We start from the raw sequence: 14,743 nt of genomic DNA on the forward strand, positions 1-14,743 counted from the left end.
ATATATGAACCTCTTATTTGCTAGCGACTATTGATTATTTGTTACATTGACGAATTAATTTACAATCGTAACAAATGGATCGGTTTTTTTTAACTAAATATCACATTTGCTTTCCCTTGATTTATTCCTATAACAAAATCATTTCTCTCAGGTCTCATCCTGCTCGGATTTTCTTCGGTTTCCATTCTAGAATTTCAAATAAACGTCACAGGATAGAGGCGACTAAAAAACATGTCGTTCCGACCTAAATCTTCGAGATAGTTTCTCCCGCTCGACGTCGTTTATCCTCACGCGCCGATGAAGAGAGCAGCGTCGTCGCCGAGCTGCAGCAGCGTTGCGTCGAGCCCAATTACGGCCAGGCCGGCAATTTGCGGCATTAGCCATGCAACGAGATATCATTAGCCGGCTGCTTCGCGGTCGGTCCGACATAGATGATACCGTCGTGCCGAGGATCTCGCTGGCCAACCCGGAGAAAACGAGCACGCCGTCGCGGATCGCGCTAATGGCGACGGGCGACGTCTCGCGCGCTGCGTGTTCTGAGAATCCGCCGGTAATCGTTGTAATTTTCTCTCTCCGCGTCCCCGTATAAGGCGGCGATGTCGTGGGACATTTGTTCGTTCGTGAGAAATCGAGCACAACAACGCGACGTTTCCGTCGGCTGGGGATACTTTCACGCAGAGGGGAAGAGAGAGACTCGCTGTGGGTCTCTTCGATTCAGTTGGTTTACCGACTGAGACTAAGAAAAGTATGTACAATTACATGGACAAATGCAAAAATTACGTGATTTAGAACGGAAATGTTAGATATACATAAAAAGAACGGTTTTGCTGAAGTATCTAAAAATTTAGCTGGATGTCGATGTGAAAATAATTTTATCAAAATAATTATGTAGGACGCTCAAACTGGTTAGAATGTCAAAACTTTTTGCTTGAATTTTCTACGTAATTATTTTGATAGTCCAATAAGTTATTTTCAGATTTGTATCCAACGAAATTTTTAGATACTTCAACAATATTTTTCTGTGTATGTTTCCATAAAACTTATTTAATTGTCGATTTTTACAAATGCTTTGAATAATTTAATTCAGAAAACCAGTAAAATAATAATTATTATTAATTTGTGATAAATTGTCTCGAATGTATGTATTTTATTATATTTAAAAAATAAGAAAGAGGCGATACAATTCTATATGAGGGAAAGAAACTAAAAGTGGCCTTGAAAATAATTTGTAAAAAAATACACCATAATCAATATGAATATCCGTATCGAATTATTTACGGTGACGAAAAAAACTGTATTGATCCCGCTAGCAGGATGAATATGTAAGGGCGAAATTTATTTGGTAAATATTTGTTGCGTTTTAAATTTAGATTTTCAAGCTGCACTTCTGAATTATTCGAAAAACTTGATTATCTTGCGATGAAATACGCATTATTGTTGGATATCAAAAAGTCCCGCTAATTTCTTAAACGTGCAAATTCCTCCATCATTAATTACGAAAATTAACGTTACATTAATTTTTCTTAGCCAAATTTTATTAGCGACATTTAACAATTATTTAAACGATCGGTCTTACATTGTCGTCGCTTTTACGCATCCGCTATTTTCCTTCAAGACCTCTATATTCCGCGAACGTGCGATCCGATAAATAAACATTAGAATTACGGTAAAACTAAAAGGCGACGTCATAACCGATTTCCTTAACCGCCATCGCTCCCCTTTTGCGGCCATCATATAAGCGACGTCGCCATTATGGCACGCATTATTTACCTCTATGGGACATTTTGCGCGCATAATGGCGCAGGGGCGATAACGATTTAATCTATTTCTCGAGTGAACGGTTACGCGCTGTTCCAGACTACGCGGGAATAAATTTCGAGTAAACGGAAGCGATAATGCGCGAATTATTACGCCCTCCTTCAACCCCCTATCTCCCGCCTCATCATCCTGTTCTACTTAAACTCGTTCTCGAATCGCACGGCTCGCGGAGGTGCGCCAAATATCTGTTTTATATTCATAAGAGACGCAAATCTTCCCCCCCCCCTCCCCTCGGGAAGTTCAGTTCGCGTCCCTTATCGAAAAGCTATTTAATCTGCCCCGAAGTTTGTCCGATCTGCGCTAAAACCTATCGGTGGATCTGTCTTTCTGAAATTGTCCCATCGGATTTGGAAGATTCGATGATCGATCGAGGATCAGATATCGATCTAGAGATTTCGATATTTGTTGCACATATCTTGTTTTCCGAGAGATTTGTTAACTCAACCCTTAAACTTGTGAAAGAACTCGAACAGTAAGGAATTCTTATGAACTATCTTCTTATGAAACTACACTGAAAAAGAAGTCTAGTTACAGCTATCAAATATTAAGTGAAATAATTTCAACTAATGTTAAGGTAACATAAATATTATTTCATGACTCAATATAAGGTAATTAAATATTACTGTTGCTTTCCTGGTGCTTTCCAACAAGCGACACAATGTGACACGGTGATCATGTCATCTTTGTTTAACATTAGCAAACAATGAGGATATAACAATTCACTATGTTACTATGTCCTCTGTGTCTCTTGCTGGAAAGCATCCACGTTTGGTGATACTAAATATTTGTAAAGGTAAAGTTATATTTAGTTATATTACCTCAACATTTAGTTGAAACTACTTCACTCAATATTTAGTAACTATATATATATTTAGTAACTATATAATTTTCAAATCTGTCCTATAAACATAAAGTATTCCCAGAATGTTATATTATGAATATTATTTACTCTTTTTATTTATGTAACATTCTAAAAATATTGTGTCTTATATATCTACATTTCTATGTATAATAAGTTATTACAAGTTAATTTTCTACATGCTAAATATAGTAAATAATATTTGAAACGAAAAAAATGTGTCCATTTCCTGAAATAAATTCACAGATTTTACTTTCAGTTTAACCATACAACCTTCTGTCCTCTTCCTTTAAGATCCTATAATAATTATGTAAAAGAATTAAAGAAAAGGTAAACTGAGAGGTACTGTAAACCATTCTTTCGTCCAAGAACTGAATTAACTGTTACGACCCTGTTTGCTTCTCGTTTGGTTGGTCCGTTTGGTTCAGCTTGGCTCAGTTGACAGAGCGAAGAAGCACGAGTAATCACGAAACCACATGACTATGCATTGCAGACGGGAAGGAATGCGACGCCCTGGTGTGCTACCACGAGAAGGACTCGAGTCTGGTGATCGGTATTGTGATACCCACGTTGGAGTCTAGGCATCGGTACAAGTGCGCGGCGCTGGAGTTGTCTCAGCTGAATCACAATTGTAAGTACTCACGGCCACTACTAGCGTTAATTAGCAGCGACGACCTCTGTCTCTCACTGGATAATTACGTAGTCACAGCGACAGCTACGGTGTACCCGCGGAATACGAGAGTGCCACTTCGGAAGGTACCTCCTTTCTCCTCAATCCCTCGAGTTATTCCTCAATTTTTTCCTCAACTATATTCGTGGCATTTTCAAGGATATTAGAAAAAAGTTTTACGGAAAGGATGATTTCTCTGGAGTATCTAAAAATCAACTAAATAACAAAAGGCTCAATTCATTTAAAAATTAAAATAACAAAAGATAGGGTTACGCCAAGATCTTAAGGCTACATTAATAATAAACAAATGTAAATAATTTATATTTGTTTATTATTATATTTTAATTTCTAAAAATTTAGCTAAATACAAATCTGAAAATAATTTTGTTGAACTATCAACATAATTATCCAGAACATTCAAACTTATGATTAAAATGTCGAACTTTTTGCAGTCTATTACTCATCATGCTTGAGATTTCTGCGTAATTATTTTCATGATCCAACAAATTAATTTTTAGATCTATATTTAACTAAATTTTTAGATACTTCAGTAAAATCGTTCTTTCAGTGTTTCTTTAAATTATTTTATATCTTTCAAAGAAGTCATCTCACTTCTAGAATCGCAGTAAAAAATCGTTCACGCAAAGTTCCGAATCTCTTTCGAGATTTTTCTCCGCAAACATTGCAAGAAGAAGAGAAAAAGCTAAATATAGAGGAAGAAAGAAAAAAACTCAGTCGAAATTTTTTGTTTCTACTTTGAACTTTAGTTTTAAGAACTTTAGTTTATGTAGACTAAAGATTTATAATTAGAACGTATGTAGGCTCTAGAGATTTAAAATAGATTCTAATAAATTAAGCTCCTACGTTAACTCTGTAAATGGCAGTTATCAGAAAATTTCCTATTTTTAGGTTCAAAAGAAGTTTTCTAAATAAAAGCTGTGGATTAAATAATATTAAAAGAGATCCTATTTGATTGTTCAAGTATCAAAACAGGTTTATAAGGTTTAATTGAGAGGATGTGCGGAATAAAGGCATAATTCTACTTTGAAGGCCCTTTTTCCGGCAATTAGCTTTTTCATGTAATATTGATCGTAATAGAAAAGATTTATAACATGCAACTTCTTAAAGACAATACATAAATTCATTTAATATTGTATCCATTTGTGTATAATAAAAAAAAGTAGCAAGTTATTTTAACTTTTATTAATATCAAGATTTTGTAATTAGGCCTTTATTCCGCTCATCCCCTCAATTGAGATTGAAAGAGATTCACAGTAGGACTAAAATTTCGATTCGGATAAGAAAGTGAAGTGTCGGATGCGTTTCGTTCGCGACACCGAGTATGTACAATTCAGTAGCAACGACATGAAAAAGATCCTTATCGTGTTACATAAGGAATGAGGACTCTTTTAAAAACAAAGAACGAAGAGACAGAAAGAAAGGAAAGGGAGAAAAAAGGCAGAAGGAGAAAAACAGGAATGTCGTGCGATGGGGGCTCTCTACGGGGTTTACTTTGCAGCGCATCCCGCGGCGATGCAGCCTACATGTCGCGAATATAAGCAAGGGATACAGATATATATATATACGACAGGCTGAGGGGGTGGATATATATTCAACGACAGCGAATGTAGACCACGAATTGCGGTTCGAAGTAACTTTATGTGGACGCGCAGCTTATGAATTAGAGCTAAATAAAAGCAGCCCTTTTCGCTTGGATCACGAGGCGGAAATCGGATTAGCCTTCCGGGATAATACAGCCAAGGGTGTTATCGATCGCGGTTTCGTCGAGAGATGAAGCGGAGTTCGAGAGGCGCACATTTTGTGGGCGATTTAATTAAAAATTTGGATATGCAAATTAAGCTAAAAATCGAACATGATATATCGTGAGAGGAGGGAATTATCGGTGAAAAGGAAATCATTATTTATATAAAATCAAATTAAACTAGATTATATAACATTATTGATTCGCAAAGTGCAATAATTATTTCAATATAATTTTTTTTAAATTTAAAAGCATTATGGAGTTGCAATTGTCATTATTTTTAGTCCCCACAGGGAAAACATTGCACAGATGTATCATTAGAAATTGATAATTTTACAATAATTGTATTCATATGATTTGCTATAACAACAATTTTCTCAGAATAATATTCCAAAATTATATTTGTCAAATATTAGATAAATCCAATTTGAGATGTAAACATTTTTTAAATTTATTTTCTTTCAAGAATATAATGAATGTAACTGGCAGCATATTGAAGAATCAAGACAAGTGCGATTATTTTCAAATGTTCAACGAATATTTCCGAAAAATCAATTTATATGCATGCATCCCAAAAACTATTTGACTTAAAAATTTTTAATTTAGCCCTACTACATAATACTTAATGTCGTAATACTTCTATATATAATTAGAATTCTTCTATATATAATACTTCTATATATAATTATAATTTAGAAATAATTGTGCATTTTTACAAACGCAATTATATATATAAAGTACAGTTAAAATATTTTTCTCAATTACTGAAAAATTTCTTTACAATTTTAATTTGGCAAATATGCCCCACTAAAATGAAATTGAATTAAAATATAATAGATTTTGAAACATTATCGAATTGCGAAATGCAAACGTAAAAGAAATTTAATTTAAATTCAAAATTTAGAATCGCAGAATGTTGATTACTACATCGGAAATGTCAAATGTCAAAATCTATTTTAATATGAAAATTTTAAGAGTATAAAGTAACTAATATTGATTATTTTAATATTTTTTTTTAATTTAAAGGTATTTTTCTCTTTTATTATTTTATAATATCAGCTTTCAAGAGCTTTGAAAGAAGTCGCAATATTCTTGCGCGAAATCTCTATTTCTTGAAATTTCTAGAATTACATGAAAATACCCAATTACGTGTGCGTAGATCCTTAAACCGCAAAGGCACGCAATTGGATTGAATTTCGCGTTGGAACAGGGAAGCTAGCAAAATACGGGTCGTTCTCTCTCCTTTTGTTCTGCTACTGCTAGTCCAATTGTAATATCGAAACTATGTGGATAACAATATAAGGCAATCTCTCTTTCTCTACTTCCCTTAGTCTCTTTTTTTTTGCTTCTCACGCGATGGCTCGACGATTTTGCTACTACGTGGTAATGTACGGGCATTTGTTGGGGCAATTTATTTCAGCATAAAGAAGATTTGCAACTCGGCAGCTTGATTACGGAAGAATCGCCCGCCACGGTCATGGAATCGTTATCCTCATATAAGGAACGCGCGAAAAGGAGAAGGTGATCCTTGTAGTACAATCGAAAGTGATAGGAACCCTATGGTGAATCGTGGGAATCACGGCAACTTGGCAAATTGAATTAGGAAGTTCGCCGCACTCTCGGCCGTGCAGTGTCTCGTTTGTCTTCATGGCAGCAGTTGCAATCGAATTAGGCACGCGAAGATCCCATGTGTACAACTACAATATATATTTTCGAGTCACGAAGTTGGTGAGGGATAGATGTAGGTCCTACCGAGAGGTTCCGTGCACAGAAAGAAGTGTAACGCAAATCACTACGGCCCCTTTCCATAATATAGTTACCTAAAAATAAAAAGTTATCAAAAAATTCATGAATAAATTTCATTGATGAATATCTTAGTAATCTTTAAGCAGTGTTTGCTGCTATCTAGATGAAATTATCTAAATAATTAAAATTATGTAGATGAAATGACTTTACTAAAATATGTATTATCTTCATTTATCTTAGATCAAAAAGTATTATCTTTTTTCTAAATTATCTAGATAATTATCTTTTTTCAAATTATCTACGATGAAGATCTAATTACATCTATCTAAGATCTAATTAGATCTATTTACATAAAATGTAACAACATAAATCAGCATCAATTTTTATACGCAAAAATTAGAATTTTATATTAATGTTATCATTTTGTAAATAATATTTTCCTAATATTAAATTTTATGTTTAATCTGTAGAACAGTATTCTGAAAAAAATTAGACAAAAAAAATGATTTTAAAGACATGGACAACACGTATATTTTTAATAAATTTTATATCAAATTAACACTTTTCACATCTCAAACATAATGGGAAATAACACCTAAACGGAGAATTATCTACTTATTTCTTTATCTGAAATAAATTCGCGATTTTCAAATTGACCATACAAATCGCTTCCCTCTTAAAGTTCTTGACTATTCATCACGAACATTTAGATTGACGACATCAGAAGCGAGAAAACATACAGGATTTACATGAAGAATTTTAATATTAAATTTAGATTTCAATATTAATATTAAGAATTTCTTGGATTTTTTCTTATGGAAAACATATTATGGTCACAATTTTTCACCAAGGTACTAAACATGAATGTCTTATGCTATCGAATTTTGGTCGCCACAACTAAAGACAAGCTGCAGCTCTTGAAATAAAATACTCGATATTTATCATGCCACTAAAAATAACGGATAACATGATGTGTCTGGTAATTTTTTACAAGAAATTTTTTTAGTTATTTTTTACAATAAAAAAGTTAAAAATATGATTGTGTATTTGTTTTTACTTCTCATCATTTTAAAATAAGGGAGGTTTATCAGATCTTGTATAATAAAAATTCTTGTAAAATACAATGGAGTAGAAATATTTTTTAATAAAACAATACGTGCGATTGAATATACTTGTAAAATATATTTCTTTTTTTATTTCAGAATAAAATGAAATCATATTTATTTCACTTCAACAACTATCATATAAAGTAGACCAGGGCGAATCGGATCATTATAAGCTTTGAGACAATTATTATTATTTTTTTCTTTCATGCAATCTATTTTATCATGCTAGTTACTTTCGTGCGCTCCTACAGCGAACACAACAGATAACAAATTTATATTGTGTGTGATTCAATGTCAATGGACGATATAAGCGCAGAGGTCGCGAATGGCATGAAAAAATTTCGACTCTCATATAAAGTCACGATCTCGATTTTGTGAGTTCATAACGAAAAGGTATGTTGAAATGTGTGAAATTATAATGATTTTTGCAATGTATAGTTTTCTAAATCAATCTAGTAAATAGTTTACTAATATCATTAAGATGATTTTGAGAAAATTAATGTAGTTTATGAAGTTAACATATTCAATTCGGGATTAATCAGATAACTTTCGGGGTGATTCAGATCATGAAATTAAGAGTAAAACTGAATATTAAGAGAGTAAACCTAATTTATGTAGGAATTGATATTGCATTTATTGCACTGAAAAATTTGTTTATCCACCTGTCGAAGATTCAATGCAACAAATGTGAAGAATGATGAGCGAAAGCTGTGCTAAAAGAAAAGGATCATTTACTTGTAATTTATTTTAAGTAAACTATTTTTATTTTTATATAACCAATATAACCCTTTTTGGGGCGAATCGGATAATTGCTTATTTTTTATTTTTGCGTTATGCAATAAAAAATATGTTTATATGTTATTTATATTATATAAAACTGAAGCCAAAGATGTAAAGATTACAAATTTATAGTAAAACTTAATAACAGAATTAATTTATTATTTTTTTACCTATGAAAAAAAAATGAACCGATTCGCCCTGATTTACCCCTAGCTTGTTATTTGGTTAGACACAATTCGATTCCAAATATCTACATTAGATATATTTATTGAGATTACTGGAATGCAAGGAGAATTTTCGGTATATCGTATAAATCTATTCGATTGTAAATATTATTTTATTAAAAATATTTACATTTTAATATAATTTGCAAAAATTTCTTTTTGTATTTTCTCGCTTCTGACGACACAATCCAAGATGCAATGAGTAGACAAGAATCTTAAGAATCTTATTATCAATATAATTTAACAACCGGATTAAATCTGACGAATAAAACAAACTAATTATCAATCTAGAGATACAAGATCGTTAATGTCGGCTATATTTAAACTCTGAGGACTCATAATTTAAAAAAAAATTCTTATTGAAAAAGAATTTATAACCAATATTTTAAAAACATCTCGACATCAATATACTACAAAAATATGCAATAAAAATGGAGGTTTGTATTTAAGAAATTTTAAGTGATCTTGATTTAATTTTATAAGGACATCTTAAGATCAGTCAGTTCACCATTTTTCACTTCTAGTAACTTTTGTTAGAAACATTTTTGTCTTAAACTTAAGAATTTTGAAATATTCTAGTGAGTTGATTAAAATAGATCACCTTGTATCTTTGGATTTAGTTGTTAAATTTATTTACAAAGCAACAAAGATATATTATGTTTTAAATTAGAAGAGATATTTTATTAAATAAAAAAACTTATTTCGATGTATGATCGCAATTTAAACTGTTGAAAAAAATCTGGAATTACAGAATATCACCATAAAGCGAAGGAAAAGTCTTACAAGACATCTAAGACATCAAGTAATAAATGATTATATAGTCGGTAATTTTTTCTAATTACTTAACATTGCTTCATCCTAAGTCAATCGTTCTATACAGTTTATAGAGTACACGCATTCTGCATCGAATATGCTGCGAACGATTCAATCAGCTCGTAGTTCTCTCAGATTGCGCACTTCGCTCTCAGACAACATTAGCAGGCTGATTACAATCGTCCGATTAGCCGATACGCTCGTTACCTTACTGCTTTAAGCCGATTGCACGGAGAGCATGGAGTGCGTGTTCTATCGTTCTCCAATGAGGTGCGCGATCAGGTAACGTACAACATATGCGGGTCAAACGCTGGTTCCCCGATCTTGTATCGTACACACTGTGTGTACTCTACTAATTACGATATCCCGATTACATGGCTTATGAATTTACGTCCGGCCTGCGCATGATGGCCGCCGTCGAATTGCTTCAGGGTAGTGAAAGAGGTACCCCGGGGTTTAACACGTGAACTTTGGCAGAACGGCGGTCTGATTAGTCGGTCGGCCCGACGTTTGATAGTCAATGAACAAAGTTCCGCTATCAAAGCGACTGGGATTTCGCATATCCGCAGGGGATTCGTGATTTTCTCCTGATACGCGTCCTGAAGAGAGGCAGAGTTTTGCCTTCACGCTGTCCACGAGTGACGATGATGAGCCAATCAACTTTCGAAGTCCTGGACCCTTCATCCGCAGTTCGATTAATCTCAACACTTACTATAGGATCTTTGTTGACCTCGGAAATTAGAATTTTGATGAAACTCGGAATGCAACTATACCCGATTGGAATCCCGTTCACGATCGAGTAACTCCCTTTGCGAGTTCCCGCTGTAATAGGGATTATTGTTACGGTTTACGTTAACTTGTTCCGCGGCTTCACGAAAACTATAATTTGCAAATCGATTCGAATATCTCTATCACTTCTATTACTTGCCATTACTATGCCTTTTCTCTGAATGTAGACACTTCAACAAAATTCTAAAGGATTTGAAACGACTTTTTTATCTTTATAAAAAAATTTTTAAAAAGCTCTGAAAATTAAAATTTTCTTTCCTGAATTTTTTTGAAGCTCGCGAAATAAAATTTGTATTCTAAAATTTTAGCTTGAATCTTTCAATGCGACATGTTCATTTCCGTGTAAAAAAATTGCTTGTACATCGCACAAAGACCAAATTATGCTGTTCTCTTTCAAGAATCTCTCTTTAGTTGAACAATTGAATGAAATGCCCTGACATTTTAGTTCTACTTTCAACCTCATTAAATCTTAATTAAATCTTATAAATCTGTTTTGATATTTATACAATTAAATAGAGCCTCTTTTAATATTACTTAATCTACAGCTTCTATTTAGAAAACTTCTTTTGAACCTAAAAATAAGAAATTTTGCAATAATTGCCATTTACAGGTTCAATTAGGCTCAATAGGAACTCAATTTATTAGATTAGAACCTATTATAAATCTCTAGAGTCTACATACATCCTAATTACAAACATCTTTAGAATCTACGTCCTAAAACTAAAGTTCGAAGTAGGAGCAAAATTTCACCTTCTCGACAGCTGTCTGTCAGAGATCATCTCCATTCTCCCCATTTTCCTCACCATTTTCTCAACAGTTTCTGACCGATTTTAATCGAACCCTGCCCATTCGCACACATACAATAGCTACAAACTCATGTGTACACACAACGCACACCTCCGTTTCATTCGGAGTTAACGAAGTTTTCCTGGAAACAACGGGCCGTAACGCCGGCATCTATTCGGTCGATCAGTTTTTGCTAAGCTCACACTCGCCTGTGCATCAAGGCCGGATATACACGGTGGCGCGCGGTAACTCATACATTATCCCGGATGGCAGAGAGAACCCCCGGCTTTTTATTGCTCGCGCCATGCCACCGCGCTGGTTTGCTTTCACTTTATCGTCCGTGAAATCCAGCCGTCCGCTCTATCGGCGAACAATATTTCCAGACTCCAGAATACCTCTGGGAAAGAGTGTATACGTGCAAAATTCAGCGCAATGCCCCGCCCGAGTTGACTCTGTAATCGGACACCGCGAATGTTCCATGGGGGATAAAAAAATAGCGCGACATTTCTAGCGAAAATTGAGATTTATCCATGCGCTTTCGATAGTAACAATACGATAACGCGTGATTCTCAAACGTCTCATTATTAAAAAATCATCAAGCAATCTCTTAATTTGGAGAAATATAATTGAGTTGTCCAGACAAAGAAAAACGATTCTAAAGGATTTGAGACGATTTTCTTATTTATTAAAAGATTTTTTAAAAGATTGAAAATTAAATTTTCTTCTTTGCATTCTTCTGAAGTTGGCAAATTAAAATGTTTGTTCTTAAATAGTTTTGATGCGATGCGATCTCTTTTCATTTCTTAAAGAAAATTTAATTATATAATAAAGAAAAACGCAAGATTAAAAATTTAGAAAAATTAGAATCTAGAAAATCGAGGTTATCTTAATCATTAATATTAATTTAGTCTTTTGACTTCTTCTGAAGCTCGTGAATTAAAATTTTTATTTTTAAATCTTAGTTTAAATCTTCCAATGCAACGCAATTTTTCTTCAGCCTTGAGAAAGTTAAAAGAAAACTTAATTGTGTAAAAACGCAAGAATTTTCTGAAAGTCGCGAATTAAAATTTTTGTTCTTAAATCCCAGTTTTAAATCTTTCAACACGATTTCTCTTGAATTCTTATTACAGAAGTATCAAGCGATTATTACTGATCATTTCTATTTTTCAGATTAATATTATATTTCTTATATAAAAGATAGAATTTAAAAAATTTTTTGATTTTTTCATAAATTATATCATAATGATAAAATATTTGATTTTCTATTTCCTTATTTTCATAAGAATTTATTTGCATGGTTTGCCTTAATTTCCCCTGCATTCCTAGAAAACCTAATCTAACACAAATCTATTTCTAATTTGGCACTAAAATCAGATTTTTTGGATTAGGTTAAGTTATAAATTGTTTACACTGGAAGAAAGTATCAGTAACAATTGTTATTATACAAAATATATTATTATAATGATTATTACTGCTACAACATTAGAAATAGTAACTATGTATATGTATAGTTCTATCAACAAATATACATGTGTGTACGTGCGTGCGTTATAATTGTTATAATTTAGTTATTTTTTGGAAAACAACCATTTGTTTTCGATTATCAACTATTTGTTGATAAAACTATACGTATATTTATCTTTACTGATATTATAGTAGTAATAATTATAATTATAGTAATACGTAATTAATAGTTATATAAAAATACCAAATTTTTCTCTCACTATAGGATGTAGGAGGAAAAGTAAAGTCTCTTTCTCGTTCAAGCATTTAAATATGCAAATATGTAAATAATATGTAAATATAATATTTATGTTAATTGTAAGTAAAGTCCAATTTATAACATTAAACACATTTCATATGATTTATTGCACCTGTTAGTGACTTTTTTATAAACATCGAGTGATGAATAAGAGTTTTTGATTATTCAGGGATGATAACATTAATCACAATATAATACACCGTTCATGAAAGTTCGTACATTAGTGTAAATTTTATTGTATAGTCGTGTAAAAAATTGGAGCATTATAAAATAGCAATTATGTTATTCTTTTATATATTTTAGGATACTTAGAAACATACTAACGCTAATTACAAAAGCTTTGTAAATTATTTTTAATTTTACATGCCAAAATATATCGTCTTTATTTCATAGAACATTGATAGTGTAATCGATAAATTCCAAAAATTTATATATCTTTTGGCATATAAAATTAAAAATTATTTATAAAGCTTTTGCCAGCCTATCTCTATCTATAGAGATAGGCTGGCAACATACACTTATAGCAAACGCCATAAATCAATATCTGTATTCTCTAAGCGAATTCTTGAAATTTGTTGATTATACTATCAATGTTCGACATTCTACAGAATACATCTAAAATTAAAAATAATTTAGAAATCTTTTGCAATTAGTGTTAATATATATATAATATTTTAAAATATACTGCATAAAAGAATAATAAAATTGCTGTTGTATAATGTCTTAATTTTTTACATCATCATTTGGTTTTGATTAGACTTTATGTGAATTTTTATGGCACTGTATAACAAGGCCAAGATTGCTGAAACTGAATTCCTTATATTTTTAAGTTAAAACTAAATTTATTTAAATTGTATTTGTTGATATTTATTTAAATTTCTTTGGTAAATTCTAATACCTTCTGACATTTCGCAGGGAGCCTGGAAATCAGTCCTCACGCTAACACGGCTCGACGAATCATCGTTGTGCTCAGTCCCGCTTCCCTGGACAATATCTGGACAGATGCAAGCGTCGGCGCGGTGTTGAAACAGTTGTCGTCGCTTCCAATCCGAGTGATCGTCGTCACATTGAAGAGACTGCCGAGTACAACAGCGACAATCGCAAAGCGATCGCGGCGGGATCGTCGTGACGCCGACAATATCTCTTTCGATCGGCTGACAATCTTGTCTTGGCAGGACGGTGGCGGCGGCGGCGGTGGCAGTGGCGGCAATGGTATCGCCTTCGGCAGTGGTGGTCGCAAGTTCTGGTACAAACTAAGGCTCGCGATGCCGGCGATGCGGCCGGTGGCGTCCGAGACCGGCTGCCAATCGGTAGCAATGATAGTGCAGGCCAACGGCAAGTGCGGACAGCAAAAGGCACGTTCGCGCGAGAGTCTGGAAGTCCTCGTCTAAAGGCACTGTCACGTGCTCATCCTCGACCCGAGGTTCCCGTGAGAGCAGTGTCTCGGTCGATTTTTACACCAATTCAATTGCCAATCTTCGAATCCCGAAGCGAGGGTTTCGAGGTCCCATAATCGCGTCCGCGCGATCCTGACCCCGAGGATCCCGTGAGAGAAAGCTTTCGCTTTTGATTTGATCAACCCGGCGGAAGAATTGCGAGGCGATTTCGACTTCGGCGATTGGAACTTC

The 14,743-nt window shown here is 33.5% G+C and overlaps 1 protein-coding gene across 1 annotated transcript in view; it reads left to right on the plus strand.

Moving 5' to 3' along the window:
- Positions 1-14,506, plus strand: part of LOC105621667 (interleukin-1 receptor accessory protein-like 1) — a 95,531-nt gene extending 81,025 nt beyond the window's left edge. Inside the window, exons 5-6 of the mRNA XM_012203135.1 lie at positions 3,171-3,308; positions 14,031-14,506. Of these exons, the coding sequence (XP_012058525.1) occupies positions 3,171-3,308; positions 14,031-14,506 (614 nt within the window). The remainder of the gene's footprint in view (positions 1-3,170; positions 3,309-14,030) is intronic.
- Positions 14,507-14,743: the final 237 nt, after the last annotated feature.

This window comes from Atta cephalotes (genome assembly GCF_000143395.1).
Source record: "Atta cephalotes unplaced genomic scaffold scaffold00035, whole genome shotgun sequence".
Lineage (NCBI taxonomy): Eukaryota > Metazoa > Arthropoda > Insecta > Hymenoptera > Formicidae > Atta > Atta cephalotes.